A 20,696-nucleotide genomic window follows, 5' to 3' on the forward strand; every position below is an offset into this window, starting at 1 on the left:
CTCGCTCGCAGTCCTGGCTTGAGGTAAAGGCTAATTAGCTTTTAGCGTAACGTTAGCTCATTTTGCGGTGTGTGTGTGTGTGTGTGTGTGTTACGGACAGCAAAGCCCTGTCTGTCTGTTATTTCACTTTACCTTTTTCTGTGTTGATTGAACTGTGTTGAAGCAGCAAAAAAGGACATTATGTTAAATGAAGAGTTTCTGTCTCTGATAGTTGATATAATAATGTAACTGCATCATTAAAGGCCTACTGAAAGCCACTACTACCGACCACGCAGTCTGATAGTTTATATATCAATGATGAAATCTTAACATTGCAACACATGCCAATACGGCCGGGTTAACTTATAAAGTGCAATTTTAAATTTCCCACGAAATATCCGGCTGAAAACGTCTTGGTATGATGACGTTTGCGCGTGACGTCACGGGTTGAAGCAGACATTTTGGAATAGCACGGTGGCCAGCTTAAGCCGTCTGTTTTCATCGCAAAATTCCACAGTATTCTGGACATCTGTGCGGGTGAATCTTTTGCAATTTGTTTAATGAACAATGGAGACTGCAAAGAAGAAAGCTGTAGGTGGGATCGGTGTATTAGCGGCTGGCTGCAGCAACACAACCAGGAGGACTTTGACTTGGATAGCAGACGCGCTATCCGACGCTAGCCGCCGACCGCACCGATGATCGAGTGAAGTCCTTCGTCGCGCCGTCGATCGCTGGAACGCAGGTGAGCACGGGTGTTGATGAGCAGATGAGGGCTGGCGTAGGTGGAGAGCTAATGTTTTTATCATAGCTCTGTCGAGGTCCCGTAGCTAAGTTAGCTTAAATGGCGTCGTTAGCAACAGCATTGCTAGGCTTCGCCAGGCTGGACAGCATTAACCGTGTGGTTACAGGTCCAGGGTTTGGTTCGGTGTCTCCTGATAGTAGAAGTAATAGTAGTATTGTTGATCTTCTGTCTATCCTTCCAGTCAGGGGCTTATTTCTTCTGTTTCTATCCGCAGTTAAGCACGATGCTATCACGTTAGCTCCGAAGCTAAAGTGCTTCACCGATGTATTGTCGTGGAGATAAAAGTCACTGTGAATGTCCATTTCGCGTTCTCGACTCTCATTTTCAAGAGGATATAGTATCCGAGGTGGTTTAAAATACAAATCCGTGATCCACAATAGAAAAAGGAGAAAGTGTGGAATCCAATGAGCCAGCTTGTGCCTAAGTTACGGTCGGAGCGAAAAAAGATATGTCTTGCACTGCATTCTAGTCCTTCACTCTCACTTCCCTCATCCACAAATCTTTCATCCTCGCTCAAATTAATGGGGTATTTGTCGCTTTCTCGGTCCGAATCGCTCTCGCTGCTGGTGTAAACAATGTGCAGATGTGAGGAGCTCTTCAACCTGTGACGTCACGCTACTTCCGGTACAGGCAAGGCTTTTTTTTATCGGCGACCAAAAGTTGCAAACTTTATCGCCGATGTTCTCTACTAAATCCTTTCAGCAAATATATGGCAATATCGCAAAATGATCAAGTATGACACATAGAATGGATCTGCTATCCCCGTTTAAATAAGAAAATGTCATTTCAGTAGGCCTTTACTCCATGGTGTTCAGGAATGAATAGTCTCTCCTATTGCTATTGTACAATTTTTTGAGCTATAGTTACATTAATCATTAGTAATGCAGCAGCCTAGTTTTGAATGGCAGGGTCCCTGCTATCACATGTTGATAACAATATAACATTTACATAATAAAACTCAACTGCAGGCTTCCCAAATGCTGTAATAAATTAAGCATGATGAGTTTAATGTTGCACTTTTTAGATGTAGAAGAAAAGTTTTGTCATTTTATTTCATCTGAGCAACAACTTGAGGCAGTTTAATGTTGATTCTCTTAAGAGAAAAACGTAATTTAAAACATTTGTATGCACGTACAACACTTAAGACCTTCAGTACATCAGTATGTGGGATTAAATGATGGAATGGATTAAGCAAAGCAATCAAACAATGTACTAATATGATCCACTTCAAGAAACTCTTCAAACTTAAAGTGTTTACAAAGTACAAAGAAGAAGAACCATGACAAACATTCTCAATTTATTTCATCCATCCATTCATTCATTCTTAAAGTAATCTTACTTATCTCATCATATGAAATATGACTTACTTCACCAATTATTATTATTAAATTATTACTACTATTTATTTTTATTGTGATTACTTATGGAGTTTATTGTGAATAAATGTGAACAGGAAGTGAACAAAAAGTCTCAGCAACTGTTATGTAAAGAAAAGGGGTAGGGTTAAATAAGCTCTGCTTCTTCCTACTCCTTTTCGAACATGTTGAAAAGAGGAACTGGAAATTGTGATGCATCATGTTGTATGCTTGCATGTTCCAAATAAACTCAAACTCAAACTCAAACGTGGGCAGAATTATTATAGTGTTCCCAATGTTAAAAGGCTAAAGCCATTGTTTACAAATTTGGTAAATAAACAACCAAAAAATGTATATTTTGTTGTTTTCTCACTGTACCGAAAATGAACCGAACCGTGACCTCCAAACCGAGGTACGTACCGAACCGAAATGTTTGTGTACCGTTACACCCCCAGTGGAAACTATCACAAATCTAACTTCAACAAACACGTATGTCTGTCCCGATACGTTTGTCGATGCAAACTCAACAGGTTTCTTCTTTTGATATCGGCGGAGTGGTGCATTGTTTTGGTTTATAGCAGGGGTCACCAACGCGGTGCTCGCGGGCACCAGGTAGCCCGTAAGGACCAGATGAGTAGCTCGCCGGCCTGTTCTAAAAATAGCTCAAATAGCAGCACTTACCAGTGAGCTGCCACTATTTTTTAAATTGTATTTATTTACTAGCTAGCTGGTCTCGCTTTGCCCTACATTTTTAATTCTAAGAGAGACAAAACTCAAATAGAATTTGAAAATCCAAGAAAATATTTTAAAAACTTGGTCTTCACTTGCTTGACTAAATTCATAAATTTTTTTTACTTTGCTTCTTATAACTTTCAGAAAGACAATTTTAGAGAAAAAATACAACCTTAAAAATGATTTTAGGATTTTTAAACACATATACCTTTTTACCTTTTAAATTCCTTCCTCTTCTTTCCTGACAATTTAAATCAATGTTCAAGTAATTTTTTTTTTTTTATTGTAAAGAATAATAAATACATTTTAATTTAATTCTTCATTTTAGCTTCTGTTTTTTCGACGAAGAATATTTGTGAAATATTTCTTCAAACTTATTATGATTAAAATTCAAAAAAAATATTCTGGCAAATCTAGAAAATCTGTAGAATCAAATTTAAATTTTATTTCAAAGTCTTTTGAATTTATTTTAAAAATTTTGTTCTGGAAAATCTAGAAGAAATAATGATTTGTCTTTGTTAGAAATATAGCTTGGTCCAATTTGTTATATATTCTAACAAAGTGCAGATTGGATTTTAACCTATTTAAAACATGTCATCAAAATTCTAAAATTAATCTTAATCAGGAAAAATTACTAATGATGTTCCATAGATTATTTTTTTAAGTTTTTCTCTTCTTTTTTGCGGTTGAATTTTGAATTTTAAAGAGTCGAAATTGAAGATAAACTATGTTTCAAAATTTAATTGACATTTTTTTCATGTTTTCTCCTCTTTTAAACCGTTCAATTAAGTGTAAATATCATTAATTATTAATAATAACATAGAGTTAAAGGTAAATTGAGCAAATTGGCTATTTCTGGCAATTTATTTAAGTGTGTATCAAACTGGTAGCCCTTCACATTAATCAGTACCCAAGAAGTAGCTCTTGCTTTCAAAAAGGTTGGTGACCCCTGGTTTATAGCATCTTCATGATGTCGCGTGAACCGTGACTCACGATGGTAAACACAATAATGATAATAATAACAAATACCGGGGCTTCGTCTCCACTGCGGGGACTTTAGGATCTTACCGTGGAAGAATCGGGCTCGTCTCCTTTCAGCGCTTCGCCGGTCCCGGCGTGTTCAGACACGATGGCCTCCCCCTCTGGAGAAATGCACACAACACAACAGAGTCGATGCCATGACAAAGCCTTAGCACAGTGAGGAATCAATAACAAGTGAAGTGAGACATTTTTATCCTGCTGAAAATACACAGCGGAGTTGATGTAGCGGCCTTAGGCGATAGCAACTTTGTTGTTGCAGCCATGTGATCTATGTCTTCATTTGCTACACTTTTTTTTTTGTTTTTATCTCGGCTCCATTGATTAAACATCATGTGGTCAAAAAAGCATTCAATCAAGTTGGACAATGTGCAGTATCTACTGTAACAACTCACCTTGGTTTTTCATTGTTTTTCACACCAATGAAGTCCCGAGCTTGAATACAAGAGGCTCCGATCAGCGCAGGCTGGACCTCAATCAGGTTCCATCACCCATGCCATAGCTACGAATGCAGGGGTGTCCAAACTACGGCCCCTTCAGTTTGGCCCGCGAGTTTAATACCGTATATTTCGGACTATAAGTCGCAGTTTTTTTCATCGTTTGGCCGGGGGTGCGACTTATACTCATATTTTAATTTTTTTTTAATTTTTTTTGTCCTGTCCAGCTTCTCAGGCAAATCATATAGTTGATGTAGATGCCCATATAGGCTGTTCAGATTTACTTTACAAAAGAGAAGTGTAGGATACTTCTCTTGTTGCCTTATTTGTATTTGACCACTACAGTTTTCTGTTTATTTGTTACTGACTGTGGCAGGACACCTCTGCCTCTGTTTCACTTTATGTTGCTGGTAAATAATATGGTTGTAGTAGTAGGCTAAAGTTAAATTATTTAGTATGCACTAATTAAAGGGGCAGAGCTCTAAGAGACATTTTAGCTTTTATATTTGATAAGATATATTTTTTGTAAGAACCACAATTAATAAATATATTTCAGTGAATAACTTATTGTTCAAATCTGTATATAAATATGTACATAAAGTGTTTTAATTATATTGTAAAATGGATGGATGGATGGACGTTTAAAACAAAACTGTTATTATTAATTTGTAAGTATACATTTTTTGAGCCTTTTTAGAGAAAATCATATTGTAGTAAAATATGCAAATTACTTGATGATGTCATGGTGACCACGCCCATAGCCACGCCCCCACCGCCACAGGTATCTTGGCAGTTTATGGGAAACACTGTAACGTACACTTATTCAGCCTGTTGTTCACTATTCTTTATTTATTTTAAATTGCCTTTCAAATGTCTATTCTTGGTGGGTTTTATCAAATAAATGTCCACAAAAAATGTGAATTATACTCCAGTGCGACTTATATATGTTTTTTTCCTTCTTTATTATGCATTTTCGGCCGGTGCGACTTATACTCCGAAAAATACGGTAGTTCAAGTAAAAATACCCCTACTTTTTGTATTCGCTGATTGGCAGCGATGGACGGGACCGACTTTGAGGGAATCATAAAATCCAAACCGGAGCAGTAGTTAAAACTCTTTCATCAACTTTTAATCAGAAGGGTTCAATCTCTCTCCTGTGCTAGTTTGAAGCCGACACGACAAACGCGCTGAGAGGAGATAATGTTTGAAAAAAGGTGACTGTTTTTACTCAACTTTTGTTTTGAAGGGGGAATTGCACACTTCCTGTTGATTTTTGCTGGGGGTTGTCAGTGTATGAAATATAGGTCTAAGTTAGACCTACATAGAGGTTTTTGTTTCATGTCTCTACAACATTCCTACTGGGAGTTTTGTCTGTGTTTTCTTCCTAGGGCGCGCTAGAGCGCAATTTTGAGTTTTGGGGTTTGGTTTTTTTGATTAGATCGTAATTTTCACCAGTCCTGATGTGTGTGTCCAATTTGGTGAGTTTTGAAGCATGTTAAGGGGGTCAAATTACAGCTCAAAGAGGTGGCGGTATAATAATAAAACGCTAGAAATAAAATAGGGTCCTCTCGGTCCCTAACAAATACAAAAAGTAGGGGTATTTTACTTGAACGACCGTATTTTTCGGAGTATAAGTCGCACCGGCCGAAAATGCATAATAAAGAAGGAAAAAAACATATATAAGTCGCACTGGAGTATAATTCACATTTTTTGTGGAAATTTATTTGATAAAAGCCAACACCTAGAATAGACATTTGAAAGGCAATTTAAAATAAATAAAGAATAGTGAACAACAGGCTGAATAAGTGTACGTTATATGAGGCCTAAATAACCAACTGAGAACGTGCCTGGTATGTTAACGTAACATATTATGGTAAGAGTCATTCAAATAACTATAACATATAGAACATGCTATACGTTTACCAAACAATCTGTCACTCCTAATTGCTAAATCCCATGAAATCTTATACGTTTAGTCTCTTACGTGAATGAGCTAAATAATATTATTTGATATTTTACGGTAATGTGTTAATAATTTCACACATAAGTCGCTCCTGAGTATAAGTCGCACCCCCAGCCAAACTATGAAAAAAACTGCGACTTATAGTCCGAAAAATACGGTAACAGCGTCAGTAACGTCATTTACAGGCCTACTGAAAGCCACTACTACCGACCACGCAGTCTGATAGTTTATATATCAATGATGAAATCTTAACATTGCAACACATGCCAATACGGCCGGGTTAACTTATAAAGTGCAATTTTAAATTTCCCGCGAAACTTCCGGTTGAAAACATCTTGGTATGATGACGTATGCGCGTGACGTCAATGGTTGAAACGAAAGTATTCGGACACCATTGAATCCAATACAAAAAGCTTGGTTTTCATCACAAAATTCCACAGTATTCTGGACATCTGTGTTGGTGAATCTTTTGCAATTTGTTTAATGAACAATGAAGACTGCAAAGAAGAAAGCTGTAGGTGGGATCGGTGTATTAGCGGATGGCTGCAGCAACACAACCAGGAGGACTTTGACTTGGATAGCAGGCGCGCTATCCAACGCTAGCCGCCGAACACATCGATGATCGGGTGAAGTCCTTCGTCGCGCCGTCGATCGCTGGAACGCAGGTGAGCACGGGTGTTGATGAGCAGATGACGGCTAGCTGGCGTAGGTGGATAGCTAATGTTTTTAGCATAGCTCTGTGAGGTCCCGTAGCTAAGTTAGCTTCAATGGCGTCGTTAGCAACAGCATTGTTAAGCTTCGCCAGGCTGGAAAGCATTAACCGTGTAGTTACATGTCCATGGTTTAATAGTATTGTTGATCTTCTGTCTATCCTTCCAGTCAGGGGTTTATTTCTTTTGTTTCTATCTGCAGTTAAGCCCGATGCTATCACGTTAGCTCCGTAGCTAAAGTGCTTCGCCGACGTATTGTCGTGGAGATAAAAGTCACTGTGAATGTCCATTTCGCGTTCTCGACTCTCATTTTCAAGAGGATATAGTATCCGAGGTGGTTTAAAATACAAATCCGTGATCCACAATAGAAAAAGGAGAAAGTGTGGAATCCAATGAGCCCTTGTACCTAAGTTACGGTCAGAGCGAAAAAAGATACGTCCTGCACTGCACTCTAGTCCTTCACTCTCACGTTCCTCATCCACAAATCTTTCATCCTCATTCAAATTAATGGGGTAATCGTCGCTTTCTCGGTCCGAATCGCTCTCGCTGCTGGTGTAAACAATGGGGAAATGTCAGGAGCCTTTCAACCTGCGACATCACGCTTTTTTGATCAGCGACCAAAAGTTGCGTACTTTATCGTCGATGTTCTCTACTAAATCCTTTCAGCAAAAATATGGCAATATCGCGAAATGATCAAGTATGACACATAGAATGGATCTGATATTCCCGTTTAAATGAAAAAAAATTCATTTCAGTAGGCCTTTAATGTAATATGTAATATTACAGTATATCTCATTCATTTATTTTATTTTTATAAAATAAGTAGAGGCCTGAAAACAGACCCATGTTGCCCATGTCCAGTTTCATTTGAAACCTGTAAAATGTACCTTCTTTAATTCTAAAAACTAAACACAAACGCTTCTCATCCTACCATTCACATGATGGATGACTTTAGAAGCCAATCTTGTGCTCACCTTCATTCTGCTCAGCACTGTTTCCGTCTCCATCCTCCACCACAGAGGCTGGGTCCTCCTCCGAAGGCTCTGCCGGGGCACCTTGCTCCTCTGGTTCCTCCGAAGTCTCTGCCGGGGCACCTTGCTCCTCTGGTTCCTCCGAAGGCTCTGCCGGGGCACCTTGTTCCTCTGGTTCCTCCGAAGGCTCTGCCGGGGCACCTTGCTCCTCTGGTTCCTCCGAAGGCTCTGCCGGGGCACCTTGTTCCTCTGGTTCCTCAGCCGTTCGGACGCTGAGCAGCGGTTCTTCGGGCTCGGAGGCGCCGCCGAGGCCGAGGTCGCCATCGCCGGCAGCCCCCTCGGGCGGGTCCGCGTCCGACGGCGGAGAACGTGTGCTGCTGTCACATGGCGTCTCCGCGTTGGTCCAGTTTTGCTCCTCGAGGGAGACGCTTTCCTCAGTCGGGTGGAACACGTCCGTCGTGCAGCTTCCGACTGACTGGAAACTGACGTCGTCGTCGCTGGACAGGCTGGGGGTGAGGCCGGAATCCAGATCGGCCTGCTCGGGCGGACCCTCGCTCTTGTCCTGACCGGCTCCGTCGGCAAAGTCCGACGTCGCGGACGCGTCTTCGAGAGCTACAAGTACCTCCATAGAAGTGGTCTGACCTGTGCTTTGTTGCTCCTGCTCTGCGGCGTAATCCCGAGCAGCTGTTTCCTGGTTTTCTTCCAAGCCGTGTACGTCGACCGGAGGTTCCCCCTCACCGAGGGGTGGAACATCTGACTCCCTGGTGACATCATCGCAGGCACACTCGGACGGAACTGGGAGGTCCTCTTCTGCTGATAAGGGGGCCAAGCCTGCGCTGTCGGTTTCCTGGTCGTCTAAAGAAAGGTCCGGGGCGTGAGTCAACACCTCGCCATCCTGGTGAGGCTCCTCGCCTTCAGCGTCAGAGCCGTGTGAGGACCGGGACTGGCCCATGACTAAACTTCCACCGAGTGTCTCGTCGTCTTGTTCTTCTTCTTCTACTTCCTGCTCCTCTCCCTCTGTGGCCTCCTGTTCGGTTTCCTGCTCACCGCACCCTCCCACGGGCGGGCTCCCCCCTTCTCCTGCGCTCTCACACTCACTCAAGCTGCGTGCGGTAACAGGCCGTTCCCTTCCCTCCGCCGATGGGCAATAATCTCTCCCAGACTGGAGACACACCCAAACCTCAAGGGGCACCGGGCCATGCTCTCGGGGGCTCACCGACACGCTCCAGTCGTCCTTCTCCTCGTCTCCGTACCCGCAAAATCCCTCCGAGTCCTCGGCCTGTTCAGCGTGCGGGCAGCTCGTCCCTGGCTCGATGTCCTCGCGGCATTCGGCGGCTGTGTGCAGAGAGTCAGAGTGCAGATCCAGCACAGAAACTCTCTGCGGAAAGAAAGAAAGAAAAAAAAACTGGGGTAAAAGTTTCTCCAGAGGAAACAAACACATGTGCTCTCCAGCAGTCAATGAGGGATTGCGTAAGTAAGCTCTAGCAAAACAAGCGTGGGGTCGTAAAACGAGGGGCCGGGCGGGGACAAACTCAAAAAAGAGGGGGTGTGACTCACCTTGGCGTGGAGATGACACGTCAAATGCAGCAGCTGCTCCACGCTCAGGCCGAGGGTCGGCGGATCGCAGCCCGGGCGAACGCTCTGCGTCAGCGTGTGCGTGCGCAGCCGGGGGAGGTGGCAGGCGACGCGGGCGTCTGTCGGGACCAGCTGGACGCACTCGGGCCCTTCTCCCGACTCGGCCCTGCCGGAGAAATAAACACTTAGCTCATCCCTGAAGGAGCCGGGCCCTGATTGGCCCGCCGAGCACAGAGGGGTTTAACAGCGAGGTCAGCTGATCCACTCTCCCTCTTTGGCCGCCCTAATCCATTTACTTTGAGAGTGAAGGAAGCCATTGTGGTTGACGAGGGCTCTTTTCTCAGCTGTTGAGAAGATAGCGGGTCGAGCTGTGTAAACGCCGTAAAAGGAGGGGTCAGCGACCGCCGGGCTGCTGTCAACCGACCGCGTCGCAAAAAACACACGTGGAGGTCCATTTGAGTCTTTATTAGCCAACACTGATTTTTTAGGAGTTTTAAAAATTAGCCATTGGAGCGATCCCTATTTGTAACGATTCTTCATCTATTGACAAAAATTCTAATGTATTTTAAAAAATATATATATTTATATTTTGTACCTGTCCTGTCCAGCCACTAGGAATGATGTGTTATAAGAAATTATCGAGTTCGAGCCTATTATCAAATCCTCTTATCGAACCGCAGTGTTTCCCACACATTAATTTATTTGTGGCGGCCCGCCACGAAATAATTACGTCCGCCACAAATAAAAAAAAATATATATATATATATATATATTTTTTTTTTTTTTTTTTTTTTTTTTGTCCTGTCCAGCTTCTCAGGCAAATCATATAGTTGATGTAGATGCCCATATAGGCTGTTCAGATTTACTTTACCAAAGAGAAGTGTAGGATACTTCTCTTGTTGCCTTATTTGTATTTGACCACTACTGTTTTCTGTTTATTTGTTACTGACTGTGGCAGGACACCGCTGCCTCTGTTTCACTTTATGTTGCTGGTAAATAATATGGTTGTAGTAGTAGGCTAAAGTTAAATTATTTAGTATGCTCTAATTAAAGGGGCAGAGCTTTAAGAGACATTTTAGCTTTTATATTTTATAAGATATATTTTTTGTAAGAACCACAATTAATAAATATATTTCAGTGAATAACTTATTGTTCAAATCTGTATATAAATATGTACATAAAGTGTTGTAATTATATTGTAAAATGGATGGATGGACATTTAAAACAAAACTGTTATTATTAATTAGTAAGTATACATTTTTTGAGCCTTTTAGAGAAAATGATATCATTGTAGTAAATTATGCAAATTACTCGATGATGTCATGGTGACCACACCCATAGCCACGCCCCCACCGCCACAGGTAGCTTGGCAGTTTATGGGAAACACTGGAACCGATTCCTTATCGATTCTCTTATCGAGTCCAAATAGGTTGTTGTACATGAAAAAAAAAACCACAATATTTGGTTTAACAAATCACTTCACATTCTCTACTGCTCGCTACTCTAGTATTACCGTATCTGCAATATTGTGCAGAAATGTGGGGAAATAACTACAAATGTGCGCTACATTCGTTAACCGTGTTACAAAAAAGATCAATTAGACTGATACATAATGTTGGATATAGAGAACATACAAACACTTTATTTATTGAGTCAAAAATATTAAAGTTCGATGATTTGGTCAAATTGCAAACAGCTAAAATGATGTGGAATGAAATGATGGTATGGATTAAGTAAAGAAGTGAAACATTGTCCTGATATGATCCAGTTTAAGAGCTTGTTCAAACGAATAGTGCTTACAAAGTACAAAGAAGAAGAATTATGAGAAATACTTTCAACCTTATTGAAAATAAGATATTCTTCACACCTGTTGCTCATCAGAGACTCTATTTAAGGCTGCCTTTTCCGGTCACTCGTCGTGGCTTCATTGTTTTGCATTTGCAACAGTTACGTTGGCATTCTGGTTTTCCAGCTCATGATTCCTGTGCTAAAGTTACCTTAGCTTCTAGTATTCCTGTGCTAAGTAAGTTTTTGCTTTAGCTTCTCGTGCGAACGGCACGCTTTCCTTTTGTTTCCTTCCTGTCTGTTGTAATGTGTATGATTTATGAGAAATAAATCATCTCCTACCTGCACGCTTTCGTCCGGAGCCGTCAGTTTTGCGTCCCGGGAGAACGAACCGCTGCACCCCACCGTGACGAATGACTGAGCTACGTGACGTCATTTCTTGTGATGTCCCACGGGGCATTTCTTGTCGGGACGGGATTCGTTCCCATGGATTAGAATAAAGAACCAACTCTTTTTCTTTTCTATAGTGGTCTCGATAACGGGTACCGGTTCTCAAAAAGGGATTCGAGTCGGAGGACTCGGTTCTTTTCTTATCGAACAACCGGGAAAACCGGGTTCGAGCATCAACCCTACCAAAATTGTTGATGTAGATCAGATCTAAGTCAAAGTCGTTTTCACTGAGGGCCACATAGCAGTTATATTTTTTCATGCATTTTATTAGTAGATTTGGGTTTTTTTTAACTAAAATGTACAAAAAGTATGGTAAGTTGCAATAATTTCACCTCAAAATGTAGTGTATCTTACTGTAAATGGAAAAACAGTACTGCTGTTTTTATTAGAGATGTCCGATAATGGCTTTTTTGCCGATATCTGATATTGTCCAACTCTTAATTACCGATTCCGATATCAACCGATACCGATACATACAGTCGTGGAATTAACACATTATTATGCCTAATTTTGTTGTGATGCCCCGCTGGATGCATTAAACAATGTAACAAGGTTTTCCAAAATAAATCAACTCAAGTAATGGGAAAAAAATGCCAACATGGAACTGCCATATTTATTATTGAAGTTACAAAGTGCATTATTTTTTTTAACATGCCTCAAAACAGCAGCTTGGAATATATTGTAGCGTACCAGAAGAGTTAGTGCTGCAAGGGGTTCTGGGTATTTGTTCTGTTGTGTTTATGTTGTGTTACGGTGCGGACGTTCTCCCGAAATGTGTTTGTCATTCTTGTTTGGTGTGGGTTCACAGAGTGGCGCATATTTGTAACAGTGTTAAAGTTGTTTGTACGTCCACCCTCAGTGTGACCTGTATGGCTGTTGACCAAGTATGCTTTGCATTCACTTGTGTGTGTGAAAAGCCGTAGATATTATGTGATTGAGCCGGCACGCAAAGGAAGTGCCTTTAAGGTTTATTGGCGCTCTGTACTTCTCCCTACATACGTGTACACAGCGGCGTTATAAAAAGTCATACATTTTACTTATTGAAACCGATACCGATATCGGCCGATAAATGCTTTAAAATGTAATATCGGAAATGATCGGTATCGTTTTTTTTATTATCGGTATCTTCTTTTTTTTTTTTTTTTTTGTAATTAAATCAACATAAAAAACACAAGATACACTTACAATTAGTGCACCAACCCAAAAAACCTCCCTCCCCTCATTCACACAAAAGGGTTGTTTCTTTCTGTTATTAATATTCTGGTTCCTACATTATATATCAATATATATCAATACAGTCTGCAGGGATACAGTCCGTAAGAACACATGATTGTGGTTCACTAATAGTATTAACCTATATCAGTTAATTTTATTCATTTTCATTAATTACTAGTTTCTATGTAACTGTTTTTATATTTTTTTACTTTCTTTTTTATTCAAGAAAATGTTTTTAATTTATTTATCTTATTTTATTTTATTTTTTTAAAAAGGACGTTATCTTCACCATACCTGGTTGTCCAAATTAGTAGGGATGTCCGATAATGGCTTTTTGCCGATATCCGATATTCCGATATTGTCCAACTCTTTCATTACCGATACCGATATCAACCGATACCAATACCAACCAATATATACAGTCGTGGAATTAACACATTATTATGTCTAATTTGGACAACCAGGTATGGTGAAGATAAAGTACTTTTTAAAAAAAATTATAAAATAAAATAAGATAAATAAATTAAAAACATTTTCTTGAATAAAAAAGAAAGTAAAACAATATAAAAACAGTTACATAGAAACTAGTAATTAATGAAAATTAGTAACATTAACTGTTAAAGGTTAGTACTATTAGTGGACCAGCAGCACGCACAATCATGTGTGCTTACGGACTGTATCCCTTGCAGACTGTATTGATATATATTGATATATAATGTAGGAACCAGAATATTAATAACAGAAAGAAACAACCCTTTTGTGTGAATGAGTGTGAATGGGGGAGGGAGGTTTTTTGGGTTGGTGCATTTATTGTAAGCGTATCTTGTGTTTTTTATGTTGATTTAATTAAAAAAAAAACAAAAAAAACGATACCGATAATAAAAAAAACGATACCGATAATTTCCGATATTACATTTTGACGCATTTATCGGCCGATAATATCGGACATCCCTACAAATTAGGCATAATAATCTGTTAATTCCACGACTGTATATATCGGTATCGGTTGATATCGGTTTCGGTAATTAAAGAGTTGGACAATATCGGAATATCGGATATCGGCAAAAAGCCATTATCGGACATCCCTAAAAAAAAAATTACATTTATTTTTTAAAATACACTATATTGCCAAAAGTATTTGGCCACCCATCCAAATGATGAGAAATCAGGTGCCCTAATCACTTGGCCCGTTGTATAATATCAAGCACTTAGGCATGGAGACTGTTTCTACAAACATTTGTGAAAGAATGGGCCGCTCTCAGTGATTTCCAGCGTGGAACTGTCATAGGATGCCACCTGTGCAACAAGTCCAGTCGTGAAATGTCCTCGCTCCTAAATATTCAACAAGAGAAGTATCCAACACTTCTGTACAGCAGATATGACCATCTACATCAGGGATGTCCAAAGTGCGGCCCGGGGGCCATTTGCGGCCCCTCAGGTCATTTTTTAATGGCCCCACGGCCCATTTTAAAACACGATTAAAAAAATTAAAAACATAAAAAGTGGTATGAAAGAGCAAACAGGTGAAATGTAACAAGAAAATGCTGCAATGTTTACTCTAATAACACAAAGCTGCCATGCAGGCTGTTTCTTTCTTTAAAAAATAATAATGAATCAAAACCAATGTTATTATGAATTATCGACCTATCCAAGGCTCCAATTACGTCACACTAAATATTGCACTTTGAGAAATTTTTTGGGGAAAATGTTGCATATTTTGTGTTTGCCATATAAAAAAATTGAGCTTTTTTATTTATTTTTTTAAAGAAGGGCCTAAAACGAACAAAAAACATAAACAACAATACAACGTATAATTGACGGATAGATCTGAAGTTGATCTCGAGATTATTGTGTTAAAAGTAAACAGTAAAAAAAATTTATAATTTATTTTTTAACACTTTAATGAGTAGGACCCTTTTGGTTCCCCAATATTTTTTGTGTGATTTGTTTTTAAGTGTCATTGCTCAAAAGATAATAATGAATTAAAATCAATGGTGTTATGAGTTATTGACCTTTTTAAGGCTCCAATTATTATATAATCTGAAATATTACTCTTAAAAATGTTATTGGGTGAAAATATTGCATATTTTGTGTTTTTTTCCATAAAAAAAACAGGGTTTTCTTTGACAAAACGAGCATACGACTTAAATCTTTAAAAACGTTATATTGACAGATAGACCTAATGTTGATCTAGAGCAGGAGTCACCAACCTTTTTGAAACCAAGAGCTACTTCTTGGGTACTGATTAATGCGAAGGGCTACCAGTTTGATACACACTTAAATAAATTGCCAGAAATAACCAATTTGCTCAATTTACCTTTAACTCTATGTTATTATTAGTAATTAATTATATTTACACTTAATTGAACGGTTTAAAAGAGGAGAAAACACGAAAAAAATGACAATTAAATTTTGAAACATACTTTATCTTCAATTTCGACTCTTTCAAATTCAAAATTCAACCGAAAAAAAGAAGAAAAAAACTAGCTAATTCGAATCTTTTTGAAAAAATTTAAAAAATAATTTATGGAACATCATTAGTATTTTTTTCCTGATTAAGATTAATTTTAGAATTTTGATGACATGTTTTAAATAGGTTAAAATCCAATCTACAATTTTTTTTAGAATATATAACAAATTGGACCAAGCTATATTTTTAACAAAGACAAATCATTATTTCTTCTAAATTTTTCAGAACAAAAATTTTAAAATAAATTCAAAAGACTTTGAAATAAGATTTAAATTTGATTCTACAGATTTTCTAGATTTGCCAGAATAATCTTTTTTAATTTTAATCATAATAAGTTTGAAGAAATAGTTCACAAATATTTTTCGTCGAAAAAACAGAAGCTAAAATGAAGAATTAAATTAAAATGTATTTATTATTCTTTACAATAAAAAAAACAAATGTACTTGAACATTGATTTAAATTGTCAGGAAAGAAGAGGAAGGAATTTAAAAGGTAAAAAGGTACATGTGTTTAAAAATCCTAAAATCATTTTTAAGGTTGTATTTTTTCTCTAAAATTGTCTTTCTGAAAGTTATAAGAAGCAAAGTAAAAAAATTTATGAATTTATTTAAACAAGTGAAGACCAAGTCTTTAAAATATTTTCTTGGATTTTCAAATTCTATTTGAGTTTTGTCTCTCTTAGAATTAAAAATGTCGGGCAAAGAGAGACCAGCTTGCTAGTAAATAAATACAATTTAAAAAATAGAGGCAGCTCACTGGTAAGTGCTGCTATTTGAGCTATTTTTAGAACAGGCCAGCGGGCGACTCATCTGGTCCTTACGGGCTACCTGGTGCCCGCGGGCACCGCGTTGGTGACCCCTGATCTAGAGATAATAATAGTGAATAATGACACATTTTAAATATTTTTTGGACCAAAACCCTTTGGGGTCCCCGGGATCAAGCCTGAGTGGAGGCCTTAATGTATATTTTTTGTACATATATTGTATTGGTTTTTAAAATAAAAAAATATCAAAATGGCCCCCGCTTGCTTTGATTTTTCAGTGTGAGGCCCTCAGTGGAAAAAGTTTGGACACCCCTGATCTACATCAACAATATGATTGCCTGAGTGGCTGGACAGGACAGATTTAAAAAAATAATAATAATAATAATTTTTAAATCTATTTTTGATTTTTTTAATCGGTTAAGAATCGTTCCAAATACGTATCGTGATTAGGGATGTCCGATAATGGCTTTTTGCCGATATCCGATATTCCGATATTGTCCAACTCTTTAATTACCGATACTGATATCAACCGATACCGATATCAACCGATATATGCAGTCGTGAAATTTACACATTATTATGCCTAATTTGGACAACCAGGTATGGTGAAAATAAGGTCCTTTTTTAAAAAAAATGATAAAATAAGATAAATAAATTAAAAACATTTTCTTGAATAAAAAAGAAAGTAAAACAATATAAAAACAGTTACATAGAAACTAGTAATTAATGAAAATGAGTCAAATTAACTGTTAAAGGTTAGTACTATTAGTGGACCAGCAGCACGCACAATCATGTGTGCTTACGGACTGTATCCCTTGCAGACTGTATTGATATATATTGATATATAATGTAGGAACCAGAATATTAATAACAGAAAGAAACAACCCTTTTGTGTGAATGAGTGTAAATGGGGGAGGGAGGTTTTTTGGGCTGATGCACTAATTGTAAGTGTATCTTGTGTTTTTTATGTTGATTTAATAAAAAATAAAAAAAATAAATAAAAATAAAAAAACGATACAGATAATAAAAAAACCGATACCGATAATTTCCGATATTACATTTTAACGCATTTATCGGCCGATAATATCGGTGTAAATCTCGCGCCAGGCCGTACCCATATCCGCAGCAGGTCTCCAAGGTCATCTCTAATCGTGATTATTCAGAATTTTTTTTTGACACCCCTATAATTCACTGTTAATATTTGTGTGGGCCATTGTAGTGGAAAAGTTTGGCCCTGAGGTTAACAAGGTTTAGTAGTCAGGCTATAAAAATGTGTTAAAGGTTAATTACGTAGGTTCAAAGGTGACACGGTAAACCGGGATAGTGCTCATCCTGCTTCCCTTTCAGTTCCAGGAGTTCTTGCAGCACTGAGTGCTAGACTCTCTGTCACGAGTGGACACCGCCCAGCTGGTGGGTGGACTGCAGCGGCCCCGGTCCGCCAGTGAGCTCACTCCCCAGGAGAGAAATGACACCACTGGTCCCCAGAAAAAGAACCCGACGTGTTTTTGGAGCGCCGTTCGGTCCGTGAGCTGGCGGCGTGGCGACTCGGGCAAAGTCTTACTTCCCTGGCCGAGCAGCTGGGAAACTTAGGAGAGGATCTCCGCTTGAAGCCGTATCTCAGTGCATTGAACAGCTGCTTGATATTGCGCAATAAAAACAATCTGACCTCATTAGCTCGTCGGGGAGGGAGGAACACATGCCCCCTTTGCCTTTTGAATCTGTGGACACGGCCCTGCAGTGTGTGTGTGTGTGTGTGTGTGGTACAACACATCATTAGACACACAAGTCGTAACCCAGACTTTGGTGAAGTGGAATAAGTTTCCCCATCTCTATGGTTTCCAATGGAAAAATACTGAAACTCTGTGCCCTTAAGTTTTTTTTCGCCAATTTTTGAGATCATCACGGCCAACAATTGACTTGTGGCGTACCATATGAACATACAACTCCAACACTCAACTCGGACACATTAAAAAACATGTTTATTTGTATTTAAAATGATGTATTATGTAGGGTTGTAAGGTATACCGGTATTAGTATAGTACCGCGATACGAATGAATCATATTCGGTACTATACCGCCTCTAAAAAGTACTGTTTTTTTAGCATCACAAAATCTTTTTTTTTTTTCAGAGCCAAAATACTCGTCCTCTTCCTTCTTAATTCTCTACGCGCAATAATTGGGTTCAGAAAATGTTGACTTTAAATGCACGACACCCTTGAAATTGCCACGACTGTGCCAGTACTACACTGCAAAGAGTCAGTGTTCAAAAACAAGAACAAATATATATATAAAAATTAGGGGTATTTTATTTGGACTAAGCAAAATGATCTGCCAATAGAACAAGAAAATTCGGCTTGTCAAGACTTTCCAAAACAAGTAAAATAATAATAAGAACTTTTGTTTTGATGGGGGAATTGCAAACTTCCTGGGATTTTTCCTAGGGGTTGTCAGTGTATGAAATGTAGGTCTAAGTGAGACCTACAGTGTTTCCCATAAACTGCCAAGATACCTGTGGCGGTGGGGGCGTGGCTATGGGCGTGGTCACCATGACATCATCGAGTAATTTGCATAATTTACTACAATGATGTGATTTTCTCTAAAAAGGCTCAAAAAATGTATACTTACTAATTAATAATAACAGTTTTGTTAAACGTCCATCCATCCATCCATTTTACGATATAATTACAACACTTTATGTACATATTTATATACAGATTTGAACAATAAGTTATTCACTGAAATATATTTATTAATTGTGGTTCTTACAAAAAATATATCTTATAAAAATATAAAAGCTAAAATGTCTCTTAAAGCCTCTTTAATTAGTGCATACTAAATAATTTAACTTTAGCCTACTACTACAACCATATTATTTACCAGCAACATAAAGTGAAACAGAGGCAGAGGTGTCCTGCCACAGTCAGTAACAAATGAACAGAAAACAGTAGTGGTGGTAGATAGACACAAAGCGTCATCAAACATCTGATCAACTGAACAAAAAGAGCTCCAAAAATCTTGATCCTACACTTCTCTTTTGTAAAGTAAATCTGAACAGCCTATATGGGCATCCACATCAACTATATGATTTGCCTGAGAAGCTGGACAGGACAAAAAAAAAAAAAAAAAAAAATTAAATTATTTATTTATTTATTTTTTTTTGTGGCGGCCTTAATTCTTTCGTGGCGGGCCGTCACAAATAAATGAATGTGTGGGAAACACTGGACCTACATAGAGGTTTTTGTTTCATGTCTCTACGACATTCGTACTGGGAGTTACAGCCAGTTGTGTCTGTGTTTTCTTCCTAGGGGGCGCTAGAGCGCAATTTTGAGTTTGGGGTTAGGTTTTTTGATTAGATCGCAATTTTCGCCAGTCCTGATGTGTGTGTCCAATTTGGTGAGTTTTGAAGCATGTGAAGGGGGTCAAATTACAGCTCAAACAGGCGGCGGTATAATAATAAATAATAATAATTATAATAATAAAACGCTAGAAATTCAATAGGGTCCTCTGTCCCAAAGGGACTCGGTCCCTAATTAGCTAACCTCAATGAACCCCAAAATACCTTAAAATAGGTATATTCTCACTAATTAGTGCACTTTTCTTGGTAGAAAAAAAAAAGAGACCTTTTTGCTCAATATGTTGAAAAATATTCTTAAATTAAGTAAATGCTAGTGCCATTATCTTGACATAATAATGTGCATACATCATGATTTTTTTTTTTCATGCTCGAAGTAAGACATTATTACTTTAAAAAAGTAGTTTTATACTTGTGAGTGTTGATGACACAGCTTTGCATCAGTTGATATTCTAGTTTCAAGCATGTTTTACTCAATATAGGTCATCAAATCTCAGCAACAAGCTGTAATATCTTACTGAGATCATTTAGGACCAAAACCCTTAAAACAAGTAAAACACTACAACATCAAATCTGCTTAGTGAGACGAATGATCTTATCAGACAGAAAATAAGCAAATATCACCCTTATTTGAGATATTTCATCTTACTTAGTTTTCAGTTTTTGCAGTGTAGAATTGGAGTTATGTTTACTTCCGTAAACACTGCAGTGTGTCATATTCGCATGTGGGTCAGATTGCATTGACATTAGAAATTGAATTTTTTTTGTAAAAAAAACCTGAATTGGACCTCCTACCCTGCAGTGTGAACACATATTTACATTTAGCACTATTTTGTAATACTTTACTAAGCATTTCTTACGTCTTCCTTTTTTTTGTTGAGTTTGTTTATTTTATTTAGGGATGTCCGATAATGGCTTTTTGCCGATATCCGATATTGTCCAACTCTTTAATTACCGATACCGATATCAACCGATACTGATCTTTAATTACCAATACCGATATCAACCGATATCAACCGATACTGATATATACAGTCGTGGAATCAACACATTATTATGCCTAATTTGGACAACCAGGTTTGGTGAAGATAAGGTGCTT

The 20,696-nt window shown here is 38.4% G+C and overlaps 1 protein-coding gene across 4 annotated transcripts in view; it reads right to left on the minus strand.

Annotated features, from left to right (window-relative positions):
• LOC133665454 (A-kinase anchor protein 13-like) overlaps positions 1-20,696 on the minus strand; it is a 364,315-nt gene that overhangs the window by 212,196 nt on the left and 131,423 nt on the right. For all 4 annotated transcript variants that reach the window (XM_062070780.1, XM_062070772.1, XM_062070757.1 and 1 more), the window contains exons 7-9: positions 9,545-9,728; positions 7,991-9,365; positions 3,937-4,010 (exon numbers count right to left, since the gene is read on the minus strand). In XM_062070780.1, the coding sequence (XP_061926764.1) occupies positions 3,937-4,010; positions 7,991-9,365; positions 9,545-9,728 (1,633 nt within the window). The remainder of the gene's footprint in view (positions 1-3,936; positions 4,011-7,990; positions 9,366-9,544; positions 9,729-20,696) is intronic.

Source organism: Entelurus aequoreus, linkage group LG02 (genome assembly GCF_033978785.1).
Source record: "Entelurus aequoreus isolate RoL-2023_Sb linkage group LG02, RoL_Eaeq_v1.1, whole genome shotgun sequence".
NCBI lineage: Eukaryota > Metazoa > Chordata > Actinopteri > Syngnathiformes > Syngnathidae > Entelurus > Entelurus aequoreus.